Here is a 15,057-nt window from a genome sequence, read left to right as displayed (position 1 = left end):
TCCATTAACATGCTACTAGTAGCATTCATGGTATGCTACTGATGGGTTGAAACAGGGTCTGGTTATACAGTATAGGCTTGGTTGAACTTACCATCCTCTTGCCTTACCCTCTCACAGGCTGGGATTGCAGGTGTGGACCATTATATTCTCATGTGAAAGGTTTATAAGTAGAAAAATAAAACAAAACAAAACAGAAAACCGGAATCCCCAGCTGACTTCCCCCAGCATGATAGGATTTTTGCTGGGCAAGTGAGTGATAACATGGAAGGCAGGATATTGTATTTTAAGAGGAGATTCCCTCCCATGGAACCGTATGGAGCATAGACTTTGAAGCAACCTGTGAGCAGGCAATGATGTCTCAATGCTGCTGTAATGCTCTGTTGCAGCACAAAGCCCTCTTGCTATTGAGTTAAGCAGCTAACTACCGAAGTAGTTGCTGCCGAGGAAGGAATAGAGACAATAACGATCCTATTCTGATGGTTTAGGAGGCGCTTAGACTCCTGTTGCTATGTTAGACCTTGCTGGAGGCCACCTGTTAAACAGGTATAGAAGGTTGACTCTCAGTATACACTCCTTACCCTTCAGCAGAGAGATTTGAGTGCATTGTCCTAGAAAAGAGATTGGCCTGCGAGGCAACTGTTGCACAATTCAGAGTTCAAGCTGGGCCATGATTTTTCAATGTCTTTATTAAGAAATAGCAAAAGTTGATTACCATTCCATACATGGTTGTACAGAGCCCAAGAGAAATGGTATGGAGGTGTGCCATCTCTATGTGTGTTTGGTCTGTGGTAGCTTGCCAAAAGGGTGACCCAAACTTCCAATGCCACAATAATGTCTTTTCCTGATTTCAACTAGGCCACAGCGTAATGCCTTGCTACTGGAAAGACTACTAATACATTATAAATGTTTCTTTATAGATTCGTCAATTTATTCTGTCATTTTCTTTCTCTGAGGAAGTGGAGGGGTTGACAGGAAGCATGGCATTCGAGTCCCATTTACGGCTGACTGTGTTACATTTTCACAAAGTCTGCTTCGGAGGTTCACAAACACTGCATGCTACATGTTACAATATCACACACAAGGGGGGCTCGAGCACATTGTTACTTTATTTGACAATGAACACAAAAGGGAGGAATTGGTTGTCTTGGAAACAAAACACCATGGTCCTTCTGTGGAACCTTCCTGGATAGGACAAAGCTGCTCGTCCCTCTGAGCGCCAGTCACACCGGCAGGCAGTATGATGGAGCGCGGCTGGATGCAGCATTGAAGACTGGAAGGAGAATTCTCAGGAATGTGACATCATCGTTTATGTCACCGCTACTGTATCAGAGAGGAATCACACTTTCACAGTAACTGGGGTTAGGATGTCATTGGGAAACAACCAGGGTGTGGTGTGCCTTGTGTAAGGCTTGTGCTGGTTTGTTTAAACGTAGATTTCTGGAGATTGTCTAGCCACATCGGAAGGAGCTGTGTTCAGAGGAAGGACTCCTTGTTCACCCACATGAGGCTGCGTGTCTCATTGGGCTTGCATTCATACTCAATGACAGAGAACGGGCTTCCCCACTGGCAGTGGTCTCGCTTGTGGTAATTGTAGAACTTGACTTGCCACACTGTCTCGAAGGTCCCAATGTCTGTGAACTGAAGGGAGAGAGACACCCATCAAAATCCCATCTTGCCACAAGCAGTGGATGCCCGCTAAAGTCAGTGACACACACAAGCAGTGGATGGATGCTCACTAAAGTCAGTGACACACACAAGCAGTGGATGGATGCTCACTAAAGTCAGTGACACACACAAGCAGTGGATGGATGCTCACTAAAGTCAGTGACACACACAAGCAGGGGATGGATGCTCACTAAAGTCAGTGACGCACACAAGCAGGGGATGGATGCTCACTAAAGTCAGTGACACACACAAGCAGGGGATGGATGCTCACTAAAGTCAGTGACGCACACAAGCAGTGGATGCCCGCTAAAGTCAGTGACATATCTCCCAATAATCAGATCTCAGTAGCCACATCTCTCTTAGTCTGCAAAATTCACACATTTTCTTTTAGTAACTACATTCCTAAGATATTGGAGATCTTTTCCCCAAATCTCCTAGGCATTGGACTATTTCATGAATATATCTTGTTTTCCAAAAAGCCAACCTTAGACTCTCACAATTTTTCTGCTTTTTAAAAAATCCCCCTTTTCACAGAAGGGAACTGGAGAGAGAAGAAAGGGAATAGTGCTGACTGGCCATCTTTTGTGCTCTGTTTTGAGACAGTAGTACAAGAAAACGTCTCTATTATTCATCTAAATGTAAGGTATAAATAATTGTTCTTTTATTATGAGTTTCAATTCAGGGAGGATATTTGACTGAAGGTGACAACCACAAATGCTTTGCTTTGAAGTATTGGTTTCATAAAGATTGACTTTAATTGTCAAATATCCAAGGTAGAGGCCCAGCTCTCAAGTTTAGGTACTGTGCTATGTATTCAAACTATGAATGCCTATTATGCACCATGTACATATGAAAGTTGTGTAAGGTGTGATTATTATTCTTATTATGTTTGAACTACAGCCTGGTATGTTGGTTTAAACTGAAATGCAAGCATATGGAAGGCTGAGAGAAGACTGCCATGAGTTCAAGGCCAGCTCGAACCACTTTGAAAATAAAAATTGTTCTAGTAGCAAGTTGGAAGGTAGGCTCAATAAAAAAAAAATCACTGTACAGAATTTTGAGTCATTAGAATGAGTGTTTTTGTAGCCACAAAGAGGGCACAGAATGCCCTAGAGGCCACTGGGCAGATGCTCAAGTGGCCCGGGGATTGCCTGACTATTACCTTCTGCAGCTATTTAGAGGAGCTGGCATTAAACAGCATTATGCCTGCAGTTATTTTCTCTGCGGATCCTCCCTTGATGAGAAGGGTCAGAGACTGACTTGGCAGGATTCTGAGACTCTCTTGGAGCCAGGAGACATAGAGAGAAGGGCAGCGAGCAAGGTGAGCTTCTACGCTGAGCAGTGGATACAAGAGGAGGGTGATCAGGTGCTTCTCAGGGAGCTGGTCAAGGTGTTCAGGACCTAGTCCCTGCATCATCGATCTGGGCTTTCCCACTGACTGGGTCCCGCATCAGGATCTGGGCTTTCCTTTGGGAAGTGTGCCTGACATGAAACACGGGGACGAAACCATTAGAGTTTACACACTTCCTAGGTATGAAGAGGAAGTATCTCTTTTTGGAGAGCCATGGCCTAAAGATCTATGAGCTTACAGCAGCTTGTTTATAATAATCCCAGGCTGGAATAAACTCAAAACACCTCACTATTCACCCGATGGGAGTCAAGTTTTGGTATATGTGTAAAATGACATGTGACTGATCTATCAATAGGCCATGTAGCTTAAGGTAAGATCAGGGATGGATCTAGACACTAGAAGCAAAAGAATCTAGATTCCAGAGAATATATACCATACGCTTCCAATTACTTTAAAATTATGTGATAAATATAAACTATACTAGCAGAACGTTTCTGTGGTTATCTAGGGCCTAAGAGGGGGAGGTTGTTGAAAATGTGTAAGACAGAATTCTTGGAGGACAATGACAAAAGTGTTCTATATCTTGGTTGACGTGGGCCAAACCACACTGAGCTGTGTGCTGGCTGATTTATTGTTTGTAAATCATGTCACACAGCTGGTTGCTTTCTAAATCAGTATCCATTTTCAGTAAGCCACAGGAAGGTAGGCTACCGAGTCCTTCACTACGGAGCCCTCTGACAGTCAGGGTAAAGGTGTGAATGAAGGCGGATCCAGAAATCATCCTGCCTGTAAGAATATCGTACATTTCAGAGCAGTGAAAACTGAGCATGGAAACATTTACGTATAGAACAGACTATTATAAAGAAATTTTAATGTAAAATATTTTCTATTATTTTTATTCCTATATAAATCAAGTACAGTACAATATTGAATGCATGGTATTGTGACAGGGATATAGTTCAGTGGTGGAGTGCCTGCTCAGAAAATAAGAAAGACTCTGGGTCGATCCTCAGGAAAAGATAAAATCTAGGACAGTAATAGTCTAACGTCCAATTTAATCCTACTTACTTAATTCCAACTTAATGCTGGAAACTGATGGGCTATATTTATTTTTCTATGTGCTTATTTGTATTTTTAAATTTAATTAGAAAAATAAAAAAACCCAAACCAAGCTAAGTATTGACAGTTTTGGCCAAATGGTAATATAAAATATTTAATAAAGAAATAAAATATTACATGAAATGTATGAGTTACTAAGACTGTTAGGATAAAAGCCTGAACCATAGTTCATTAAAAGAAAACTATATGGGCAGGAAAGATGGCTTGGTGGTTAAAGGCTCTTGTTGCTCTTGCAGAGGACCTGGGTCTAGATCCCATCACCCATATGTTGGCTCACATCTGTAAATTCCAGTTCCAGGGGGTCAGGGGCCTCTTCTGACCTCTTTGGGCTCCTACATTAAGGCACACACACATACAATTAACGTAAAATTAGTAAACATTTTTAAAAAATAAAGCAGAAAACTATGATTAACACTTGAAAAATTCAAACACAGTATTAGCAGTTAAGCAAACACAAACTTTTACAGAGATATCAGTTATCTGTTCAATTAGTTTAAATTTTCAAGTCCCAGAAGCACTCTTGTAAACATCTGTTATTAAGAAAATACTGTGAAAATAGTGGTGTGTTGGGATGGGGATTTGCAGAGTAATATGATGTGAGAACAGGCATGGAACAATCTTAGCCAGAAAGAGATCAGACCAGTTCATACACATGAGCTCAAGTATGTAAAATCTAAAGTATATAAAAGCAGAGTTTTAACTTCTAAGTAATCAAAATTTTCTGTTTCTTCATTCAGATTTCTGAATGATTTCTGTAAAAAAAAGAGCTATTTTCAAAAAGAAATGGCTTCTCCTTCCTCTAAAGTTAAGACTGGTATGTTATAAATTATATTAAGAATATGTACACTCTAATGAAAATATCACAGCTTTGTTCAAAATAAGATAGTATTGGGTTTCTGTTATCTGTGTTACAGTAGTGGTATGTACGAATTGCAACCTCATTTAATAACTCACTTTGAAAGATGTAGTTTTCTTAGTTTTAACCAATAGAGGCATTTCCAGTGCTAGGAACAACCGAATTATAAAATTTAACTTGAATTTGAATTCTAAATTTTAATGGCTAACTTATTTTGAGGTAAGGTCTCACTATGTGACCCTGTCTCTCTGAAGCTTGCTATGTAAATCCGTCTAGCCTTGAAATCACAGAGCTGACCTGCATCTCTGGCTAATAAAGGTATTTTATAAAGTACATGTTTTAGTAGTAAAACATTTTTTATTATGAAAACAGTTTTCTTTTTTTGTTTTTTAAAAGATTTTATCGTGTATTATGTATACAGTATTCTGCCTGCATGTATGCTTCTATGCCAGATTTCACTATGGATGGTTGTAAGCTGCCATGTGGTTACTGGGAATTGAACTCAGGACCTCTGGAAGAGCAGTCAATGCTCTTAATCTCTGAGCCATCTCTCTAGCCCCCAAATAGTTTTCAATAAAGCTAACCACCCGAGAGAAGAAGCAGCCTGAAGCCATGTGCTTCCTAAATGAGAGAAAACACTGAGAACTTTTTTAAATAAGAAAGAGCTAGATATAAACTAACAAAACAAAAACATTAAAAATGAATAATATAACCACCCACAAGAGGAAACTTCAGTATTATTAACTTACCTGAAAAAAATTAAACTAGGAAAGTTATTTTTAAAGATTTATTTTTAGTTTATGTGTCAGGGTGTTTTGCCTGCATATATGTTTGTGTAGCACGTGTGGTCAGTGCCCACAGTGGCCAGAAGGCTGCTTTGAATGCCCTGGAACTGGAGTTAGAGGTGGTTGTGAACTTCCACCGAGGTGTGGGATAGAACCTGGGGTCCTCTGGAGGAGCAGCGAGTGTTCTTAACCACTGAAACACCTCTCCGGTCCCTGGAAGTCTTAATCTAAGAATATTCAGTAGTATTCAGTAACACAAGCGGCCCAAATAGAAGTATACTGACATACTTAGCAAATACGTGAGATGTTAGTTTCCAGTTCTCATTTGGTTTGGCATCTCCTGACTCCAGAGTCATGCTGAAGTACATCTCTGTTAAGTCTGCACAGCTTCCTCTCTTCCGGGCCTTAGATTTTTATACTTCCCACCAGTTCTCTGGAGTTCCACTTCCTGGTCCTTTTACTCATTGATCTGAGAACAGATGCCAACCATGCAAGCTTGCTCCTCCTTCCTGGCCCATCCCAGCAACCCAGGGATGGCACCACTCAACCATGGGCTGGGCTCTCCCCCACTGATCACTAAATGAGAAAATACCTTCTATCTGGATCTTATTGAGGCATTTTCTCAACTGAGGCTCTTTACTCTGATGACTCTAGCTTATGTCAAGTTGTTACACAAAACCAGCCAGTACATTACTCTAACAATCCAAACTGATAAATAAATTTTAAATCAAGGATATTTATACAGAAAATGTCATGGCCTTATAAGTAAATTTGTGTATTGTTTCTATTTTTTAAAATATTAAAGTCAGAAATATATAAGAAGAATGTTAAGACCAAGAAAGTTTTTTTTAAAAAAAATAGAATAAAGAGTGAAAAGTCTATGTAGATGTGTGTTAGATAGCCATTTTAGACCATAATGGACCTAATATATATTGCATTGTGACATCACAGTCATCTCAACAAAGTATGAGCACATACTGTCTTGGCATTTTTCTATGACATACTTCCTTCAGCAAGGCCACACCTCCTAACCCTTTCCAAAAATGGTCTATCAACTGGGGACAGACTTGTTTTGACATAGGCATTCAGTACTATAATATTTATTTTAGGATTGCCTTCATTGTATCCCAAAGACTTTGGCTTCCTGTGTTTTCATTTTCATTTACACCTAGGGATTTTAAAAGTTACTTCTTTAGCTCTTCTTTGTCAAAATTATCATCAAATAGCATGTAGTTGCATTTCTATGAGTTTATGCACTTTCTGTAATTTTTATTACTTTTGATATATAGCTTTATTCCATTATGGTCAAATAGGACAGAGAATGTCATTTCAATTCTCCTAACATGTGGCCAGTCAACTTACAAACTCCATAGGAGGCTTCTGAAAAGTATGTGCAGTCTTTTTTGTTGAGGTGGAATGTTCTGTAAATGTCTGTTAGGCACACTTGATTTATGATGTCATTTAACTCCAATGTATGCTCCCACACATCCAGATGATATGTCTACTGGTGAGAGTGAGGTATTGAAGTCACTCACTGTCACTGTGTTGAGGTCAGTCTGGGATTCTACATCTAGTTGTTTATTAAATTGGGTGCACCTGTATTTAGCATGTATATGTTCATAACTATAATACTTTTTTTAGTATATTATTCTTTTAATGAGTATAAAGTGACCTTTGTTATCTTTTTTGACTTGCTGTGGTATACAGTCTATTTGTCAGATATTAACATAGGTATGATTATTTGCTTCTCTGGTTCTGTGTGTCTGGAATACCTTACATATTTTACCTTAAGGTGCTATCTATCATTGACAGTGAGGTGCATTGTTTCTGGAGGCAGTAAAATGATGACTCCTGATCTCCAATTCAATTTGCTGATGTGTGTCTTTTTACTGGGAAGTTGAAACTGATAATATTCAGTCATTGCTAAAAGATATGTAGTAATTCTGTAGTAATTCCTGTCCGAGATTTCTTTGGTTAACTGTCCTGGTATTATTTATTTATTTATTTATTCCCTGTGTCCTCTTTAGTGTGTTTACCCTTCTTCTCAGTGTTTCTTTTAGTGTCCTTTGTAGAGCTGTTTCAGCAATCACGAATTCCTTTAAGCACTTTTTATTATGAAATGTTTTTTTTCTTTAATTTCTCCTTCAACTTTAATAGATAATTTTTTTCTAGGTGTAATAGCCTGAGTTGGCAGCTGTTATCCTTCAGAACTGGGAAGAGATCTTTGCAGGTACTTCTCACGTTAAAAGATTCCTTGAATAATCCATCATCTGTTATTTTGATGAGCTTGACTTTATAAGTAACTTGATCATTCTGTCTTTCAGCTTTCCATACTCTTGCTTTATTTGGTGTTTTTAACTTCTTAACTATAATGCTATGGGGATTTCATTTCTGGTTCTATCTAATTGATATTCTGCTGGCCTCTTATACCTGGTTGGGAATTTCTTTCTTTAGGTTTGGAAATTTTTCTTTTATGCTTTTATTGAAAATATTGTCTATACCTTTGGTATCATATTCTTTTTATTCTTCTATGCACATAAACCTAAGGCTAGATCTTTTCGTGGTATACTAAATCTCTCCTATGTTCTATAAATCTGTTTTTAACAATTTGTTGTTGACTTCAACACACGATACAGTTCTTCTACCTTGTCTTACAGTCCCAACACTTTGTTCTCCACATGATCTGGTGCAGGACAATTGTCTATATTCTGTCAATTGTGTTTTAAATAAATGCTGATTGGCCAGTAGCCAGGCAGGAAGTAGAGGGGGTCGATGAGAACAGCAGAATTCTGGGAAGGAGGAAGCCCATTCCTCCCCAGTCCTGTCCAGACATAGAAGAAGGAAGATGTGACCTGCCCCACTGAAAAAGGTACTGAACCATGTGGCTAACACAGATAAGAATAATGGGCTAACATAAATTATAAGAGTTAATAAAAAGCTTGAACTAATGGGCCAATCAGTTTATCATTAATATAGACCCTTGTGTGATTTCTTTGGGGCTAAACGACTGTAGGACCTGGTGGGAAGACAAACCTCAGTCAACAATGATCGTGGAGCTTTTTTTTTTTTTTTAAATGGGTTTATTGAGTGTTTTTTTTTTATTTTATTTCCAGCATCATTTCAGCTTCCTTTTGTTTAGTAATTTTCTTTTCTAAATTCTTCTTTTGTGGCTTGTGTTAGTTTCCTTATTCCACTCAGCTTGTTTCTGTTCTCTTGCAGTATATCCGTGCTTCCTTTGAGTTGTTTGAATATAACTACAACTACCATTTAAAATTCTTTTTCTGGAAGCTCTTTATGTTGTTCTCATTGGGGTTCACTACTATGGGATTAATAAATTTTGGAGTAGACATATTTTCTTGGTCTTTAATTTTGTTTTTGTGTTGGGATATGTACACTGAAGTTAATTGATTGTATCATTCTTTCCTTTAAAATAGGTTGGTCTTTATTTTAATTGATGTGCATATGTGTGTGTTTGTGAGCATGGATGTGTGAAAGCTGGAAGAAAACATTTAATCCCCTTGAGCTGGAGATCCAGGCAGTTGCCAGCTTCTCCAGGTGGGTGCTAGGATACAAACTTGGGTCCTCTGGAAGGGTAGCAAGAGCTACCTTAATCACTGAGCTATCCCTTAAACTCTTTTTTTGTTCAAATCTCCTTTCTTCTTTCAGTGGAAGTGTGTACAATATTCAGAAGTTGGTTAAGTCTTGGTATGTTTGAGGCAATTTTCCATTGTGTGGCTAGTATTGAGAGCTGTAGGCTCTATCTCCCTTTTTCTCCCGTGAGAAGTGATTCTCAACCTGTGGGTTGCAGCCCCTTGTTGGTCTAACGACCACAGGGATTGCCTAAAATCATTGGAAAACACAGATTTTACCATACGGTTCATAATGTGGTAAAATTCTCATTATGAAGTGGCAACTAAAATAATTTTACAGTCAGGGTGGTCATCAGAATACTAGAAAGCAGTATGAGGTGTAAGGAGCCTTCAGAAAGTCGCCATTGTTAAATGGTGCTGGCCTCCTACAGCTTGGAGGTAAACAGATCCTTTGTTGCTACCGCATGGGCCAGAGCGCCTGGGGCTTGTATTTTTTGCATTACAGAGCCTTGGTTCCCTGGCCTATCTCGAAATTCCCGGGCTCCAGCAAATGGTATTAACCAATCAGCATCCGAGCCTCTCCACCCTAGAAAAGCAGCTGCCGCTTGGGCTTCTCTCTCTCTCTCTCTCTCTCTCTCTCTCTCTCTCTCTCTCTCTCTCTCTCACTTCCTCTCTCCCTTGTTCTCTCTCTCTCTCACTTCCTCTTTCGCTTTCTCTCCCTCACCTGCTCTCCCTCTCTCTGTCTTTTTTCTCTTTTTCCTTTTCCCCAATTTTCCTCAACCGAGTGCTCCAAATAAAGGCGTGATTTGGGAAGGAATCTCGATTTCGTGGTTGCTTCTGCTTGCTGGACAAGGGATGCGTATCACAATGAGGAAGGTTGAGAACCACTGCTTAGAGGGAAAACTTGGTGAGTAGGTGGTCCTAAGGAGGGAAAGCCATGCTCCCTCAATTGGCATAGGGAGCTGTGTGGGTTGGGCTCCTGGAGAAAAATTCCTAAGTAGTATAGATGGGGCTGGTGCAACAGTCTGGGCACAAAGAGGGAGGTTTCCATTTGGCTTAGGAAGACCTAAGCAGGGGAAGCTGGAGGTCTCTCATTTGATTTAGGAGGTTTTCAGATATTGTAGGTGGACACATGCAGGGGATTGTAGGCTCCTACACTTAAAGCAGGAGATTATTTCACAAAATAAATATCAATGGACTTAAAAGATTTGCTTGGCCCTTATACAACAATGGTGGATGACTTTGATCTACCAGTCTCATCGCTAGATGGGTCCTCTAAACTAAAAACCAACAAAGAAACTTTAAAGTGTACTACTGAGCAAACTGACTATCTACAGAATAGTTCATTTATCAGAAACAGAGATTTCTCGCAGCACATGAAACCTTCCTTAAAACAGATAATAACATTCTAGGTCACAAATCAAGATTTACCAAACAAAGAAGAATCAAAATAATCCCTTACGGGAGTTCTCCCGAATCCCGTCCCAGCCTTTATCCAGGTACACCTTCCTCTCTTCCCCCCTTCCCTCTGGAGACACAAGATCTCCCCAGAGCTGCTCCCTTGCACGCTGGGCCTGGACTGTGGGCTCGGTCCTGCAGGGGCAGCTCAGGTGCTTTGAGAGCCTGTCTGAGGACAGGCAAGCCCTGTCTCAGCTCAATCACATTCCTGGCCAGCAAGAGAGAGTGAACTTCTAGCAGACTTCCATTGGAGGAGGGGTGAGTTTTCCCCTGGCCAGAGGGCTCCCTCTAGGAGGAATTCAGCCTTTCCCCGCCCCCCTCGACAATCTGGTCACCAGGCAGAGGCGACTCCTCCCTGCGGAGCTCTCCCGAATCCCCTCCCAGCCTTTATCCAGGTACACCTTTCTCTCTTCCCCCCCTCCCCTCTGGAGACACAAGATCTCCCCAGAGCTGCTCCCTTGCACGCTGGGCCTGGACTGTGGGCTCGGTCCAGCAGGGGCAGCTCAGGTGCTTTGAGAGCCTGTCTGAGGACAGGCAAGCCCTGTCTCAGCTCAATCACATTCCTGGCCAGCAAGAGAGAGTGAACTTCTAGCAGACTTCCATTGGAGGAGGGGTGAGTTTTCCCCTGGCCAGAGGGCTCCCTCTAGGAGGAATTCAGCCTTTCCCCGCCCCCCTCGACAATCTGGTCACCAGGCAGAGGCGACTCCTCCCTGCGGAGCTCTCCTGAATCCCCTCCCAGCCTTTATCCAGGGGCAGCTCAGGTGCTTTGAGAGCCTGTCTGAGGACAGGCAAGCCCTGTCTCAGCTCAATCACATTCCTGGCCAGCAAGAAAGAGTGAACTGCTAGCAGACTTCCATTGGAGGAGGGGTGAGTTTTCCCCTGGCCAGAGGGCTTCCTCTAGGAGGAATTCAGCCTTTCCCCGCCCCCCTCGACAATCTGGTCACCAGGCAGAGGCGACTCCTCCCTGCGGAGTTCTCCCGAATCCCGTCCCAGCCTTTATCCAGGTACACCTTCCTCTCTTCCCCCCTTCCCTCTGGGGCCACAAAATCTCCCCAGAGCAACTCCCTTGCTCGCTGGACCTGGGTTGTGAGTACAACCCGGTAGTAGGGAGTGCCTGTGTGTCAATAGACTGCCTGAGGAAAGGTAGGCCTTCTGTCAGTGAATTCCCTGCCCAACAAGGGAACCTGACCTGGTACTAGAAGATCCAGTAGAGAGCATTTTAAGGAAGAGATGGGCAGACGCCAAGGCAAGAACTCCTCCAACAATCTAAAAAACAACATGAAAACACCAGAACCCAATGACCCTACAATAGAAGGACTTGAACCTCTTAATTCAGAAGAAGCGGGAAAAAATGCCATTATGAAAGCAATAGAGTCCCTTAAACAGGATATGAATAACTCCCTTAAAGAACTGGATGAGAAGTATAACAAAAAGATTGAAGAAATGAGTAAAGAAATGGATGAAAAATATAAAAAAAACATTGAAGAAATGAGTAAATTCATGAATGATATATTGGGAAACCAAGAAAAAACAATCAAACAGGTAATGGAAACAGTTCAAGAATTGAAAACTGAAATGGAGGCAATGAAGAAAACACAAAACGAGGGCCGGCTGGATATGGAAAATCTAGGTAAACGAACAGAGAATACAGAATCAAGCATAACCAATAGGATACAAGAGATGGAAGAACGAATCTCAGAGTCTGAAGATACCATAGAGAAAATAAATGCTCTGATCAAAGAAAACAGCAAATCCAATAAATTCTCATCACAAAACATTCAAGAAATCTGGGACACAATAAAAAAACCAAATCTAAGAATAATAGGAATTGAAGAAGGAGAAGAACTGCAGATCAAAGGACCAGAAAATATATTCAACAAAATTATAGAAGAAAACTTTCCCAATCTAAAGAATGATATTCCTATGAAGGTTCAAGAAGCATACAGAACACCGAATAGGCTTGATCAAAAAAAAAATCCCCTCGCCATATAATAATCAAAACACAAAACATACAGATTAAAGAAAGAATATTAAGAGCTGCAAAGGAAAAAGGGCAAGTAACTTATAAAGGTAAACCTATCAGACTCACACCGGACTTCTCTATGGAAACCATGAAAGCCAGAAGGTCCTGGATAGAGGTACTGCAGAAACTAAGAGTCCATGGATGCAAGCCCAGACTAATATACCCAGCCAAGCTATCATTCACTATCGATGGAGAAAACAAAATATTCCAGGATAAGAACAAATTTAAACAATTTGCAGCCACAAACCCAGCCTTACAGAAAGTAATAGAAGGAAAATTGCAACCAAAGGAGTCCAACATTGCCAGCACTGCTTACAATAACTCAGACATCTAGCGACCCTTCAAGAGCTTGACTCAAAGAAGGGACACATACAAACTCTATTAATCAAACAAAAAATAATAATAACCGGAGTCAACAACCACTGGTCATTAATATCACTTAATATTAATGGACTCAATTCACCTATAAAAAGGCACAGACTAAGAGACTGGATACGAAAACAGGATCCAACATTCTGCTGTTTACAAGAAACACACCTCAACCACAAAGACAGACATTTACTCAGAGTAAAGGGTTGGGAAAAGGTTTTTCAAGCAAACGGACCTAAGAAATAAGCAGGCGTGGCCATTCTAATCTCCAACAAAATTGACTTCAAACTAAAATCAATCAGAAGAGATGGAGATGGACATTTTATACTCATAACAGGAACAATTCATCAGGAGGAAGTCGCAATCCTGAATATATATGCCCCTAATATAAAGCCTCCTACTTATGTAAAAGAAACACTTCTAGAACTCAAGGCAGTCATCAAACCACACACACTGATAGTAGGAGACTTCAACACTCCTCTCTCTCCAATGGATAGGTCAATCAGACAGAAACCTAACAGAGAATTAAGAGAATTACTGGAGGTATTGAATCAAATGGACTTAACAGACATCTATAGAACATTCCACCCAAATAGGAAAGAATATACCTTCTTTTCTGCAGCTCATGGAACGTTCTCGAAAATTGACCACATACTGGGTAACAAAGCAAACTTCCACAGATACAAAAAAATATTAGTAACCACTTGTGTCTTGTCAGACCACCATGGATTAAAGTTAGAATTCAAGAACAGTGCTACCCCCAGGAAGCCAACAAATTCATGGAAGTTGAACAGTCAACTACTGAATCACCCCTGGGTCAAGGAAGAAATAAAGAAAGAAATTAAAGTCTTCCTTGAATTTAATGAAAATAAAGACACAACATACTCAAACCTATGGGACACTATGAAAGCAGTGCTAAGAGGAAAGTTCATAGCACTAAGTGCCCAATTAAAGAAAACGGAGAAAGCACACATTGGAGACTTAACAGCACACTTGAAAGCTCTAGAAAAAAAAGAAGCTGATTTACCCAGGAGGAGTAGAAGACTGGAAATAATCAAACTGAGGGCTGAAATCAACAAAATAGAAACAGAGAAAACAATCCAAAGAATCAATGAATCAAAAAGCTGGTTCTTGGAGAAAATCAACAAGATCGACAAACCCCTATCCAAATTAATCAAACGGCAGAGAGAGAACATGCAAATTAATAAGATCAGAAATGAAAAGGGGGACATAACCACAGACACAGAGGAAATTCAGAGAATCATTAGATCTTACTATGAAAATTTATATGCCACAAAGTTGGAAAATGTAAAAGAAATGGACATTTTTTTAGATAAGTACCATATACCAAAGTTGAACCAAGAACAGGTGAACAATCTAAATAGACCTGTCAGTCGTGAAGAATTAGAAGCTGTTATTAAAAATCTCCCTACCAAAAAATGCCCAGGACCAGGTGGTTTCAATGCAGAATTCTACCGGAACTTCCAGGAAGAGCTAATACCTATACTCCTTAATGTATTTCACAATATTGAAACAGAAGAATCACTGCCAAACTCTTTTTATGAAGCTACAGTAACCCTGATACCAAAACCACACAAAGACACAACCAGGAAAGAGAATTACAGACCAATATCACTCATGAACATTGACGCAAAATACTCAATAAAATACTGGCAAACCGAATCCAAGAATACATTAGAAAAATTATCCATTATGATCAAGTGGGCTTCATCCCAGAGATGCAGGGCTGGTTCAACATACGCAAATCTATCAATGTAATCCATCATATAAATAAACTGAAAGAAAAAAACCATATAATCATTACATTGGATTCGGAAAAA

General features: G+C 40.3%; 1 protein-coding gene across 1 annotated transcript in view; it reads right to left on the bottom strand.

Moving 5' to 3' along the window:
- Positions 1-906: 906 nt before the first annotated feature.
- The window catches only part of Cnrip1 (cannabinoid receptor interacting protein 1), a 31,641-nt gene continuing 17,490 nt past the window's right edge, over positions 907-15,057 (bottom strand). Inside the window, exon 3 of the mRNA XM_048435471.3 lies at positions 907-1,638. Within this exon, the coding sequence (XP_048291428.1) occupies positions 1,474-1,638 (165 nt within the window). The 3' untranslated portion in view covers positions 907-1,473. The remainder of the gene's footprint in view (positions 1,639-15,057) is intronic.

Source organism: Myodes glareolus, chromosome 8, assembly GCF_982192425.1.
Source record: "Myodes glareolus chromosome 8, mMyoGla1.1, whole genome shotgun sequence".
NCBI lineage: Eukaryota > Metazoa > Chordata > Mammalia > Rodentia > Cricetidae > Myodes > Myodes glareolus.
The sequence above is the reverse complement of the archived record's forward strand: the minus strand, read 5'-3'. Positions and strand labels throughout refer to the sequence as shown.